This window comes from Nycticebus coucang, chromosome 20 (assembly GCF_027406575.1).
Source record: "Nycticebus coucang isolate mNycCou1 chromosome 20, mNycCou1.pri, whole genome shotgun sequence".
NCBI classification, from domain to species: Eukaryota; Metazoa; Chordata; class Mammalia; order Primates; family Lorisidae; genus Nycticebus; species Nycticebus coucang.
The window spans coordinates 49,274,510-49,288,409 of record NC_069799.1 but is presented as its reverse complement, the minus strand read 5'-3'; the positions used below and the strand labels follow the sequence as shown (position 1 = coordinate 49,288,409).

The following is a 13,900-nucleotide window of genomic DNA, read 5'->3' as shown; positions in this document are numbered from 1 at the left end:
AGGATACACCATCATCTGGCAATTGCACACCAAACAGCTGTTGATTAAATACCACTTTATCCAATTTAGACCTAATGAACTCAGTAGATGGGCTCCCTGCTGAATTAAGGAGTGCAATGAAAGCCTCACGTTGGATTCTGTGCTATCTAGGTCAAGAAGGTCCAAAAGTAATGGGTATACGTGCTTGGTACATGAAAACGTTGACTTTCTTGTATCTTCTTTTAATTCTCTGACAAATATTTATGGGATCTGAAGAGTGCTTTAGGGAATTGTGAGTGGTAGATAATGAAATAAAAAACTTAGAAAACTGTTGCCTGCCTTCGGGGAGTTTTATTTGCATTTTTGCTGTTTTTCTTCCGTTACTCTGAATGACAATTTTAAAATTAAAGGCTTAAAAACAAATTTTGTTTGGGTTCAAAGGCAAAGTAACTCTTTACTAGCAAGACAGTTGACAAAACATCTTTAATAAATGGGAAAAGGAATGAAGAGGCAAAGATGTGTTTTGACTCTGTGCTCAATCTTACCTATCTGAGGGTTACAAATGACACTGTGGTTTTATTTGGAACTTTCAGGAAGGGGTCCCGATCAACATTTTTCAGGAAGTGCAAAGGATGTGTCAGAAGAAACCCATGTCTGCCTACCCTGCAGGGAGGGCTGTCCCTACTGCGCTGATGACAGCCCGTGCTTTGTCCAGGAGGATAAGTATTTGCGACTTGCTATCATCTCCTTCCAAGCCCTGTGTATGCTGCTGGACTTCATTAGCATGCTGGTGGTCTACCACTTTCGCAAAGCAAAGGTAAACCCAGGTACCCTGGTTATGGTCTTTCTTTTTATTATGGAGTAAGCACTTTCCTTTTTAAGCAAATATAATGTCCAAATCCCAGCTGCTTCTCCTGTAAGAGAAGTCCTTCTGTAGTATGATTAGAGTATGAGAGTTGCATTCTTTAGCTTTCCAGAAACATAGAGATTAATATAAGATACTTTATTTTAATATTTTCTTCAACAGAATGTTTCCCCCTATTTAACCTGGAGTTCAAGTGCCTCACTGCCTTAAAGGACTCTCCTTTACATCATGTCTTTGGCTTCTAGAGTAACTTATTCTACCAGCACCCAGTATATTGTTAATTTTTCATATCTAAAGAGCTTTGTTATGTTTATTATATTTTCATTTCTCTTAGGCATATTGGAAAATGATAAATGACTAAACTGTTTTTGAGCATGGTGTACTTTGAAGCATGAATTTATTCATGACCTTGGGCTTGGCCTTGCATTAGTGTCCCAGGATAATGGTGTTCTTAGGAAGGCCTTATATAGCTTTTGAGAGAATCTGTTCTTTGGTTCTGTTCTGAGAAACTGAAGAGAAGTATATGCATTTGTGTACTTCTCAGTCAGGAGTGGATAGGTGGTAAAATGTTTAGAGCAAAACTTTCTGGGGAGCTTTTTCCACTTGGTCACCCAATTATATGTAGTGTTGTTGGAATTTGTGATTTTACTGCTCACAGAAACTTGTGCCACCAGAAAGAGAAAAACTTAAACCTTCAAGGTTTTCTGAATTCAAATGACCTCCTTCCTGTTGGCAAAGTGTATAGATTGGTTTGTTAGAGAGTTCATTGAAAATATAAAGTGTTCCCATTAGAAATTTAAAAAAGAAAATACTCCTTTGTGAATGGCATCTATTAAGAAGCCTTAAGTTAACAGTTTTTTTTTAAAGCTTCTGTTGAGATTCTAGGAGACATTATGTTAAACTTTATTTTAATATTTTATTAAATTCTTAAATTCTAGAGACAGACTTTAGAATTATTTTAAACAGATAGTTTCATTAACAGATACATGCAGCACAAATTAAAGTCAAGCTTTAAGTGAGCAAGAAAGTACAAACAGGCAAATTGCTCTTTATTGAACCAATACTTTCTTCTGCAACGAACTATGTGTTCAATTGTATATATAATAAAATAGTAAGGAAGTTGAGTTGGGAAATACTGTTATATACCCACTTTACCTACATAAGATTAATTGATTTTTTTAAAAGCCTGTTGGTGGCAGAGCAGGTAGAATTGAAAGGTCTATTTGAAAAACTGCTGTGAGCTCTCTCTCATATAATCTAATTCATTTTCACATAGTTCCTTATGAATTTTGATTTTAATCATTAATTATTGATGTGCTAAATGAGTTGGAGATACATGGTGGGTGGAATATTGTATTGGATATTAAGAAACCTGAGATAGTTCTGGTTAGACCAATGTCTCCATCTATGTTAATGTTATTTAATATCGCCAAAGTTAGTAACCTTTAGAATTACCTTGGACCTTCATGTGAAGTAGCATATTAATGATCCAAATCCTGCTTTACAGGGGCATCATGAGAATATATATCTTTACATGGTATTTTGATGAAATTTCTTTAGTTACAACCTGGTTGTAATAGGTAGATTAGACATTAGTTTTAAGATGGTCATGTTTTGAAATTCAGTTACTTTTCACAGAATATCACATAATATAAGGGGAATATAAATTAATAAAATCAATGAACATAGACCTTGTATATTGAGGAAAGGAAGTGGTTGGTACATTTTTCTCTTACTATTTCAATTGCCAAAAACGATGCATTAATTGTAAAAGCAATAAAACCTTTCATTAAAAAAATACTTAACATGTTATATTTAAAATATATGATTTTCCAAACCAAAAGCATTGCTATTAAATCTCTTATTAATTTCTTTTCTTTCTTTCTTTTTTTTTTTTGAGACAGTCTCACTTTGTTGCCCTGAGTAGAGTGCTGTGTCATAACAGTTCACAGCAACTTCAAACTCTTTGGGCTCAAGCAATTCTCTTGCCTCAGCCTCCCAAGTAACTGGGAGTACAGGTGCACCACAAGGCTCAGCTAGTTTTTCTGTTTTTAGTAGAGACAGGGTCTCACTCCTCAAGCTGGTCTTAAACTCCTGAGGTCAAGCAATCTACCTCCCTTCAGCCTCCCAGAGTGCTAAGATTGCAGGTGTGAGCCCCTGTGCCCAGCCCTCTTGTCAATTTCTAATTATTTTTAAAAGAAAAAAAAAGAAAAAAAATTTTTTTAAATGGAAAATACCAAAAACAAAAACAGTATGCTCACTTGAAAAACATATTCGCTAGCTTTTTTTTTTTTTTTTTCCCCAAACTTTTTTTTTTTTTGGAGAAAGAGTCTTACTGTGTCGCCCTGGGTAGAGTGCTGTGGCGTTACAGCTCACAGAAACCTCAAACTCCTGGGCTTAAGTGATTCTCTTGCCTCAGCCTCTCAAGTAGCTGGGACTATAGGTGCCCACCGCAATGCCTGGCTATTTTTTTTTTTTTTTAATTGTAGTTGTCATTGTTGTGTGGCAGGCCCTGGCTGGGTTTGAACCCAACAGCCGCAGAGTATGTGGCTGGCGCTCTAGCTGCTGAGCTATAGGCACTAAGCCTTTCTTTTTTCCAAATTCTTAAACAAAACATACTAAAATTTATTTAAATTCTATTAACCTAATTATGATGTTCTAATGACTATTTTGGTAAAATAAAGGTAGATAAGTATAACATACTTTCATCATTACAAAATATGTATAATTTAAAATTTACCATTTTATCTTAAGTATACAATTTAATGGAATTCAATATATTCACATTGTTATGCAGCCATCATTACTGTCCATTTATAGAACTTTTTTATCATCTCAAACTGAACTCAGTACCATTAAGCAATAAGCCACATTGCTTTTTACTCTATCAGTACAGATTTGCCTACTTTTAATATCTCACATAAGTGGAATGCCTTTTCTGTCTGGCTTAGTATAATGTTTTAAGGGTTCCTTGATATGATAACATATAGAACTTCATTTCTTTTTGTGGCTGAATAATATTTTATTGTGCATGTATATGCCACATTTTGTTTTTCCATTCATCTACTGATGGACATTTGGGCTGTTTTCGTCTTTTGGCTATTGTGAAAAAAGCTGCTGTTAGAATATTCATGTACAAATATCTGTTTGAATCCCTGCTTTCAATCTTGGGGTATATACCTAGCAGTGCAATTGCTGGATCGTATGGTAATTCTACATTTAGTGATTTGAGGACCCACCAAACTGGTTTTCCCAGAGGCCACACCGTTTTGTATTTCTACTGACACCTCACAAGGTCTACAGTTTCTCTACATCCTAACCAGTAGTTATTATTTTCTGTTTTGTTGTTTCTTTTTAAATTTGGCCACCCCGATGAGTATGAAGTGGTACCTCGTTGTGGTTTTCACTTATATTTTCCTAATGATTAGTGATAGTTGAGCAACTTCTCATGTGCTTATAGGCCATTTCTATATCCTCTTTGGAGTAGTGTCTATTTAAGTCTTTACCTATTTATTTTAACCCAGGTGTTCATAGTTTACATGGGGTTCTCTCTTGGTGTTGTACATTCTATGGGTTTGGACAAATGTGTAATGACAAGTATCTATCATTCTAGTATCATGCAGACTAGTTTCACTGCCCTAAAAATCCTCCATGCTCTGCCCTTGCTCATTTTTGAATTGGATTATCTGATTTTCCATTGTGGAATTATAGAAGCACTTAGCACTGTGGCTGATACATCTTCAGTATTACAACTGCTGCTGTTATTATAGGCCTACCTTGGAGATACTGTGGGTTTAGTTCCAGACAGGTGCAATAGTGAAAATACTGTGATAAAGCCAGTCACACCAAGTTTTACATTTCTCAGTGCATATAAAAGTTAGATTTACATGAAACTATGGTCTTTTAGGTGAGTAATAGCATTATGTCTGAAGAAAAGGTGCTTACCTTAATTATAGTTAGCCATTCAAAAACATGGGTTTGACTGCACAGGTCAAGAATACATGGAATTTTTCAACTTAACCTGGGTGGAAAATACAGTCTTCAGGAGATGCGAAGCCTGTGAATTAAAGGGCCAACTGTGGGACTTGAATATGCAAAAATCTTGATATATGATGGCACTGGAGAGGCATCCGGTCCTGAAACCAATTCCCTTTGTGTATTGAAGGACAGTTGCACTTTATTGCTAAAAAAAAAATGCTAACGATCACCCGAGCCTTCAGTGAGTTGTAATCTTGTTGCTAGTGGAGGGTCAGTGTTGATGGCTACTGACTGATCTGGGTCATAGTTGCCTAAGATTGCGGTGGCTGTGGCAATTTCTTAAAATAAAATAATAGTGAAGTTTGTCACATTGATTGAATCTTCCTTTCATAAAAAATTTCTTTATAATATGCAATGTTATTTGATGCATTTTACCCACAGTATCTTTCAAAACTACAGTCAGTCCTCTCAAACCCTGCCAGTGCTTTGCCAGTCAAGTTTATATAATATCCTAAGTCCTTGGTTGTCATTTCAGCAGTGTTCGTAGCATCTTTATCAGGAGTAGACTCCAACTCCAGAAACCACTTTCTTGCTCACTCATAAGAAGCAACTCCTCTGTATTCAAGTTGGATCTTGAGATTGAAGCAACTCAGTCACATCTTTAAGTTTTAATTCTAATTCTACTTCTTCTATATCTACCACATCTACAGCGACTTCCTCCACTGAAACCTTGAAGTCCTCAAAGTCATCCAGGAAGACTGAAATCAATTTCTCCTCAACTCCTGTCAATGATGATATTTTGACCACTTCTCATGAATCACAAATTTTGTTAATGGCATCTAGAATGGTGAATCTTTCCCAGAAAGTTTTCAAATTACTTTTCCAGGACCAATCAGAGGAAGGCTAGCGCCTTATAAAATATATTTCTTTAATAATGAGATTCTAAAGTCAAAATTACTCTTTGACCCATGGACTGCAGGATGGGTGTTGTGTTAGCATGCATGAATGTCATCATTAGTCTCCTTATACATTTTCTTCAGAGCTCTTGGGTTACCATGTGTATTGTCAATGAATAGTAATATTTTGAAAGGAATCTTTTTATTTGAGCAATTGGTCTCAACAGTGGGCTTAAAATATTCAGTTACCATGCTATACACTGATGTGTTGCCATCTGACTTTGTTGTTTCATTTATAGAGCAGAGTTGATTTAGCATAATTTTAAGGGTCCTGGGGCTTTGGGAGTGGTACATAAACATTGGGTTCAACTTGAAGTTGTCAGCTGCATTATCCCCTAGTAAGAGTCAGCCTGTCTTTTGAAGCTTTGAAGGCAGGTATGAACTTCTCTTCTCTGGCTATGAAAGTCCTAAGTGGCCTCTTCTCCCAATGAAAGCTGTTTCATCTACTTGAAAATCTGTTGTTTAGTGTAGCCCCCTTCATCAATTATCTTAGTTAGAGCTTCTGGATAACTTGCTGCAGCTTCCTCACCAGTACTTGCTGCCTCACTTCACACTTTATGTTACAGAGACAGTTTTCATCCGTAAACCTCACAATCTGACCTCTGCTACCTTCAGACTTTCCTGCTGCTGCTTCCTCACCTCTCTCAGCCTTCTTAGAATTAAGAGAGTTGGGACCTAGCTCTGGATTAGGATTGGCTTAAAGGAATCCTGCTTTCATCTTCTATTCAGACTGCTCAAACTTTCTTCAGATCAGCAATTAGACTGTTTTGCTTTCTTATAATTTGTGTTTCACTGGAGTAGCATTTGTAATTTCCTTCAAAAACATTTCCTTTGCATGTACAGCTTGAGTCATTGTTTGGCACAAGAGTCTCCACTTTCAGCCTGTCTCAGCTTGCAACCTGCCTTCCTCACTAAGCTTAATTTCTCCTAGCTTTGGATTTAAAGTGAGAGACATGCAACTTTTCTTTTTACTTAAATACTTAAGAGTCCATGGTAGAATTATTAATTGTCCTAATTCTGATATCACTATGTTTCTAGGAAGAGAAAGGCCAAGTGAGACGGGGAAACTGCTGGTTAGTGGAGAAGTCAGAAGATTAACTTTTATATGGGCCATCATTTATGGATATACAGTTCATGATACATCCCCCCCAATTATAATAATAACATCAAAAACCACTAATCCTATATTTCCATAACGTATATAATAGCAATAAGGAAAATGTTTGAAAGTTTTCAAGAATTACCAAAATGTGACACCAAGGTACCCATTGGCATATGCAGTTGGAAGAATGGCACTGCAGACTTGCTTGATGCAGGGTTCACACAGACCTTCAAGTTATAAAAAATGTAGTAAAGCAAAGCTTAATAACATGATGTATGTTCGTACTAAATGTATGCTTATTATATTTCAAAGACGAAATGTATTCCAGAATATCACCAAAAATTCAAATGAAATATTTTCAATATTACATTTATTTTTTGCTATAAATCAATTTCAGAAGCAGTTCTTGAAAAATGATAGATTTCAATATTTTCAACTGCACCTACTTTGTCTCGTTACTGTTTTGTTTGTTTGTTTTTGTTCCCCTCAGTAGAGTACCCTGGCATCATAGCTCACAGCAACCTCCAGCTCTCGGGTTTAGGCGATTCTCTTGCCTCAGCCTCCTGAGTGTCTCGTTATTGTTATCTTTTCCTGTGTTAATCTATAGTCAAATGGAGAATAAACAGAATTCTGTCAAGAACAATTTCAAAGCCTGGAGTGAAGGTTGAAAAAAGCAGACAAGTATCAGTTAATGACCCAGCAGAGGGCGAGGAGAGTGTTGGGAGGAGGCCAGAGCATCATGTTAGTGAGATTTGGGGCCTTTACTCTTTGGTCTTCTCTTAAGGAGCAGTCACTGTGGAGCGAGACTCATGTACCTGCTGCCCCTCCTTTGCTCCTGCCTCTCCCCAAAGCAGTTTCAAGTTTGTCCTGTTTCCTGCTTCATATGCTCATTTATATGCTAACCTTCATCCACTCAATGCTAAGGGAATCACAGAAGTTTTTTTTTTTCCCCCCTAGGAATTGGTCACTGGTTAGACCAGCGATTCTCAACCTGTGGGTCCCGACCCACAGGAACTATATTAAAGGGCTGTGGCATTAGGAAGGTCGAGAACCACTGGTTTAGACCATTAAGAGTTTCTTTCAGTCTGCATTCTGTCTACCTAGAAAATTTCCCTTTGACTGATATATGAACAGTACTCATGGCTGGTTCTTACTGCTAATACAGATTTTTTTCAAAATTTGTATAATTTACATAATTTCTATTTTGGAAAGCAAGGAAATTGGCCTTATATGCCTTGTTCACATTGCCATTCTACCTAGAAATACCTACTTTCTTTAGGATTTTATATCAGTCAGTAAATCTTGAACTTGATGTGAATTCTTCCTTTCACATCAAATTTTCATATCTGAGCTTTGCAGGCTTTGTATCAAATTGGTATTTTTGCTCTCCCAACACATTTTCTCTTCCAGTATAGGGTTGGTAGTCACAGGCAAACAAAGAAGAACGTATTAGGTTATGATCAAAATGAAATGGCATAAAATGATAGCAAGGCTTTGGAGTTACACACTTCTTATAGTCACTCTTTAAGTTGGCTGTTACTCTTATCTTGTATTTGAATAAAACAAAGCCTGGAGAATTTAAGAGAATAATCCAGTGTTACTTGGGAAAGGTAGGATTTACACTCAGGTCTGTTTCACTTTGTAGCCCATTATATTTGTCAACTACTGTGCTATACTATCTGTCTGATGTTTACAATGAAATTTAATCTTAAATTTAGAAAAAAATAGACCAGCCTACCTATAGCCAACCAATGGCCCCATTATAGTAGTCTTAAGTTCTAGGCCTGCATGAATCCTTTTTGCCTCATTTCCCTTTGCCTCATCAGTTTGCATATGTTCCATTCTTGACAGACGCCTCCTACTGAACTGAATAAATTAAGTTCTCTCAGGGCACCAACTTATTGAGTTTGTATGTTCCTTGGCTCCACTCATTGGTGTTAATTCATATATAGTACTTATGCTTTAATGGTGTCCTTTAATGCCTTAACCCAAGGAACAAAAATGTAATGGTTTGGGGGTATGTGTGCACACATGTGTCTGTGAACATCAAGGTGGCAGTGAGGCTAAATATGCGGGAAACAGAAGAGTAGAGAAAAATGGCTTGCCTGAACTGATCTTTTTCTTAATGTGCTTCTTGAGAAATATCATTTAAATAACCTCCTACTCCATCTGGTGGTAGTAGCACTAATTATGGATTATGAAAAACAACTAAAATGATTATGACATATTTGTATACATCTTAAGAGATATGAAATGCTTAACATTTACCCAGCTCCATTACTAGACTCTTTTGAGGCACTCACCTTTACACATAAGCGTATTTGAATGGTAAAACCAATTACTTATTAAGTATGTGAAAAGTAACTTTTAAAAAATTAATGTTCTTGTGTACTAAATGGCTTACTATTTGAAAAATATCGTGAGAAATCAGTCATTGGTAATTTTTCCAAATTCCTAGAATTATTAAAGTTCATCAAATATTAAGCAAAAGACATTGCCCAATTATATAATGAAGTTTTCATTAACATTCATTCATGAATATTTAGCTAGGTTTACAAAAATTATTTTGATATTGGCTTGCCCATGATAAGCTCGCAGTCTAATAAAGAAAGGAATTTAAGGAAGTGTGTGTGTGTATGTATACATACATACATACATGTATTACATGGTGTTGAGGTACTTGGCAAGGCAGTAGAGAATAGTTATTAAGGTGACAGACTCTTAAGTCCATTTATCTAGGTTCCTTTCCTGGCCTCTTAAGTGATAGTTTTTTGTCTTTTTTTTTTTTGAGACAGAATCTCACTGTGTTGCTTAGGCTACAGTGCCATGGCATCATAGTTCACAGGAACCTCAAATTCCTGGGCTCAGGGATTCATCTTGCCTCAGCCTCCTGATAGCTGGGACTACAGGCACCTGCCGCAACACCTGGCTAGTTTATGTATTTTTATTAGAGACAGGGTCTACCTCTTACTCAGGCTGGTCTTGAACTCCTGAGCTTAAGCAACCTACCCCTATCGGCCTCCCAGAGTGCTGGGATTACAGGCATGAATCACTGCACCTGGCTACATGTGATAGTTTTTAAACCTTAGGTAAGTTACCAACCTCTTTTTATGTCAATTGCTCCTCCGTAAAAGAATCGAGAATAATAAATCTAATCTCATAGGGTTATGGTCAAGATTCAAATGTGCGTTATGTTTCTAAACCTATTACAATTAATTGCCTGTAGAAAATGCTCAGCGTTAACTGTTAATAGGCATATGTGCAGTACTGGGTGGTCTAGGCTTCAAAGAAGAAGTGGTAAATAAGAGTGTTAAAAAATGAATTTCACACACAAAAAATGAATTTCACTGCTTGGATTGATAAGGAGGTAAGAGATATAGTCCAGGCAGAGAGACATATATGCAAAGGATTACATTAGAGAGCACATGCACATTTGGGGAAATTGAAATATTTTAATATGAATTGTGAAAAACCTGGGTAAGCATTTAGACTTAATCCTGTAGGCAGGAAAGATAAATTGTTAAACTGGCTCCAATGAGTTGGTATATGGGTCTGGAAATAGAGAAATAGGTTTATAAATAATTCAGTCACTCATTCAGTGTTTTTCGATGGTGCATTAGGTTCTCAGGCATTGTTTACATGTAGTAAACAAAACAGGCATCATCTGTGATCCTATGGATGTAGTTCATTATTTTGCCAGGTAAAGAGAAGTGAGTAAATAAATTAGTAGATAAAAACAATAGTAAGTGCTGTGAGGAAAAGTAACAAACTAAAGTGAGAAAGGATTATAGGTTTGGAGAGATGATGTGGTTGGGGAGAATCTATTTAAATGGGGTTGTTTTGAAGACTTCTCTGAGGTTATGACATTAAATCTGTGTCTTAAAGATGTAGTCCCCAATCCCCATAGACTGGTATAAGTCAGTGGTCTATTAAGAACAGGGCCACACAGCAGGAGGTGGCGAGTCAGCCAGCAAAGCTTCATCTGTATTTACAGCTGCTCTCCCTTGCTTGCATCCTGCCTGAGCTCTGTCTCCTGTCAGATCAGCAGTAGCATTAGATTCTCATAGGAGCATGAACCCTCCTGCACATGTGAAGGATTGAGGTTGCATGCTTCTTATGAGAATCTAATGCTCCCCCATTTCTATCGTCCATGGAAAAATCGCCTTCCATGAAACCAGTCCCAGTGCCAAAAAGTTTAGGGACCACTATCCTAAAGAATGGCCAGGAGAGGCATTGGAAAGAAAAAGGGTAGGAGACAAGTTCCCCAGCAAGGGAGAAACACATCTGTGAAGGCTCCCAAGTGTAAGGAAGGTTGACATATCTTAGGCATTGAGGAGGCCAGATGGGTAGAGGGCAGACCAGAGTGGGGAACAGAAAGGTGAGTTTTGAGAGTTGGTCAGGAGGCACCACCAGAGATCTACAGGCCATGGTGAAATTTTACTTGAAGTTCAATCAGAAGCCACTAAAGGATTTGAAGTAGGGCAATAAATTATCCTATTTATTGGAATCTTGTTTATTGATGGCCTTGTTTATTGATTGTTGAACAAGTTTCCTCTAGCTCAGCAGTTTTTAACCTGTGGGTCACGACCAATGAAAATACATCCTGCATATCAGATATTTACATTACAATTCATAGCAGTAGCAAAATTACAGTACTGAAGTAGCAACAAAAAAATTTTATGTTTGGGGGTCACCACATGAGAAACTGTATTAAAGGTTTGTGGCATTAGGAAGGTTGAGAACCACTGCTCTAGCTGTGGAGAATGGATTAGCAGGGAGCAAGTGTAAAAGTGGGGGAAATGACAAGGAGCCTGTCGAGTTAGTCTAGGTAAGAGAGTGGTGGTTGCGCAAACGAAGGAGAGTGACTACATCTGAGGTACATTTGGGGATAGAACTGATGGATGTGCTGATGAATGTGATGTGAGAGGTGAAGAAAAGAAAGATCAAGGTTGATTCCCTCAGGTCTGTAGCTTGTGGAACTGGGTGAAGAGTGCTGCTATCTACTAAAATTAGAAAAACAGGCAACACTGGGAAGAGAATGGTCTGAAAGATGGGGGAAGGGAAAAACCAACAGTTCCATTTTGGACCTAGATTTTTAAAATGTTACAAATAGGGGTGGTGCCCTGTGGCTCAAAGGAGTAGGGTGCTGGCCCCATGTGCCGGAGGTGGTGGGTTCAAACCCAGCCCTGGCCAAAAACTGCAAAAAAAAAAAAAAAAAAAAAGTTACAAATAAAAATGCAGGGTCCACAGTTAAATCTGAATTTTAGATAAACAATAAATAATGTTATAGTATAAGGAAATGCCAAGCATAACCTGTGTCATACTCCTTCTAGAACATTATTTGTTGTTTATCTGAAATTCAGACTTTTTTTGGTCTCAGTTTCATTTCTTTATTTTTTTATTAAATCATAACTTTGTACATTGATGCATTTATGGGGTTCAGTGTATTGCTTTGATATACAATGTGAAATGCTTACATTGAACTAAGTAACACATCCATCACAATTATACTCATTTCTTAATAGTTTTAAAATGTACCATTGTATCATACATTAGGTAAGGTCCCCCTAAACACCCTCCCTCATCCCATATCCCCTCTCCCCTACCCTCTCTCTCCTCTTCCCTTCTGCTGCCTGGACTATAGTTATGTTTTGCCATATGAATGTATAGGTGATTATATATTGATTTCATAGAGTATTGAGTATATTGGATACTTTTTTCCCATTCTTGAGATACTTTACTAAGACGAATATGTTCCTGCTCCATCCAGGTAAACATACAAGATGTGAAGTTTCCATCCTTTTTATGGATGCATAGTAGTATTCCATGGTGTACATATACCACAATTTGTTAATCCATTCGTGGGTTGATGGGCACTTGGGCTGTTTCTGTGTCTTAGCTATTATGAATTGGGCTGCAATAAACATTCTGGTGAATATGTCTTTGTTGTAAAATAATTTTTGATCATCTGGGTATATACCTAGCAGAGGAATTGCAGGATCGAACGGTAGGTCTACTTTTAGTTCCTTGCATGTTTTCCAAACTTCTTTCCAAAAACGTTGTATTAGCTTGCATTCCCATCAGCAGTGTAGAAGTGTTCCCTTCTCTCCGCATCCACACCAACATCTGTATTTTGGAATTTTGTGATGTGGGCTAATCTTATTGGAGTTAGATGATATTTCAGAGTGGTTTTGATTTGCATTTCTCTGATGATTAAGGATGATGAGCATTTTTTCATGTATTTGTAGGCCATGTGCCTGTCTTCATCAGAGAAGTTTTCTGTTCAAGTCTCTTGCCCACATAGAAATGGAGTTATTGGTTCTTTTCTTATTGATTAGTTGAGTTCTCTATGGATTCTAGTTATCAGACCTTTGTCAGAAGCATAACCTGCAAAAATCTTCTCCCATTCTGAAGGTTGTCTGTTTGCTTTACTTACTGTGCTCTTGGCTGTGCAAAAGCTTTTTAGTTTGATCAGATACCAGTAATGTATTTTTGGTGTTGCTTCAATTGCCGGTGTGTGGGGGGGGCGCTTCTTGTAAAATATTCTCCCAGGTCAATTTCTTCAAGTGTTATCCCTGCACTCTCTTCTAGTATTTTTATAGTTTCATGTCTTAAATTTAATCTTTTATCCAGTGAGAATCAATTTTTATTAATGGTGAAAAGTGGGGGTCTAATTTCAGTCTTCTACAAGTTGCCAGCCAGTTCACCCAGCACCATTTTTTAAATAATAGGGAGTCTCTGAAATTCAAACTTATCCAAGCATTCTGTATTTTCTGTGGCAATCATAATGGTTAACCTACTTTTGAGAAATGGAAGTGGAAATGCCAAGAGGACAGTTAGATATATGAGTGGAGGAATTGGGGCAGGAGCTATAATTTAGGAGTCACAAACATGGAAATTTAAGCTATAAGGATGAATGAGATCATCCACAGAGGAAATGTAGAAAGAAGAAGAAGAAACAAGGATAATCTCGAGTATTGAGCTCCTCAACATTTTGCAGTAGAGTGCAAGCATCCTTTG

General features: G+C 37.1%; 1 protein-coding gene across 1 annotated transcript in view; it reads left to right on the top strand.

Moving 5' to 3' along the window:
- The window catches only part of GPR158 (G protein-coupled receptor 158), a 379,074-nt gene that overhangs the window by 187,512 nt on the left and 177,662 nt on the right, over positions 1-13,900 (top strand). The window contains exon 4 of the mRNA XM_053572712.1: positions 573-796. Within this exon, the coding sequence (XP_053428687.1) occupies positions 573-796 (224 nt within the window). The remainder of the gene's footprint in view (positions 1-572; positions 797-13,900) is intronic.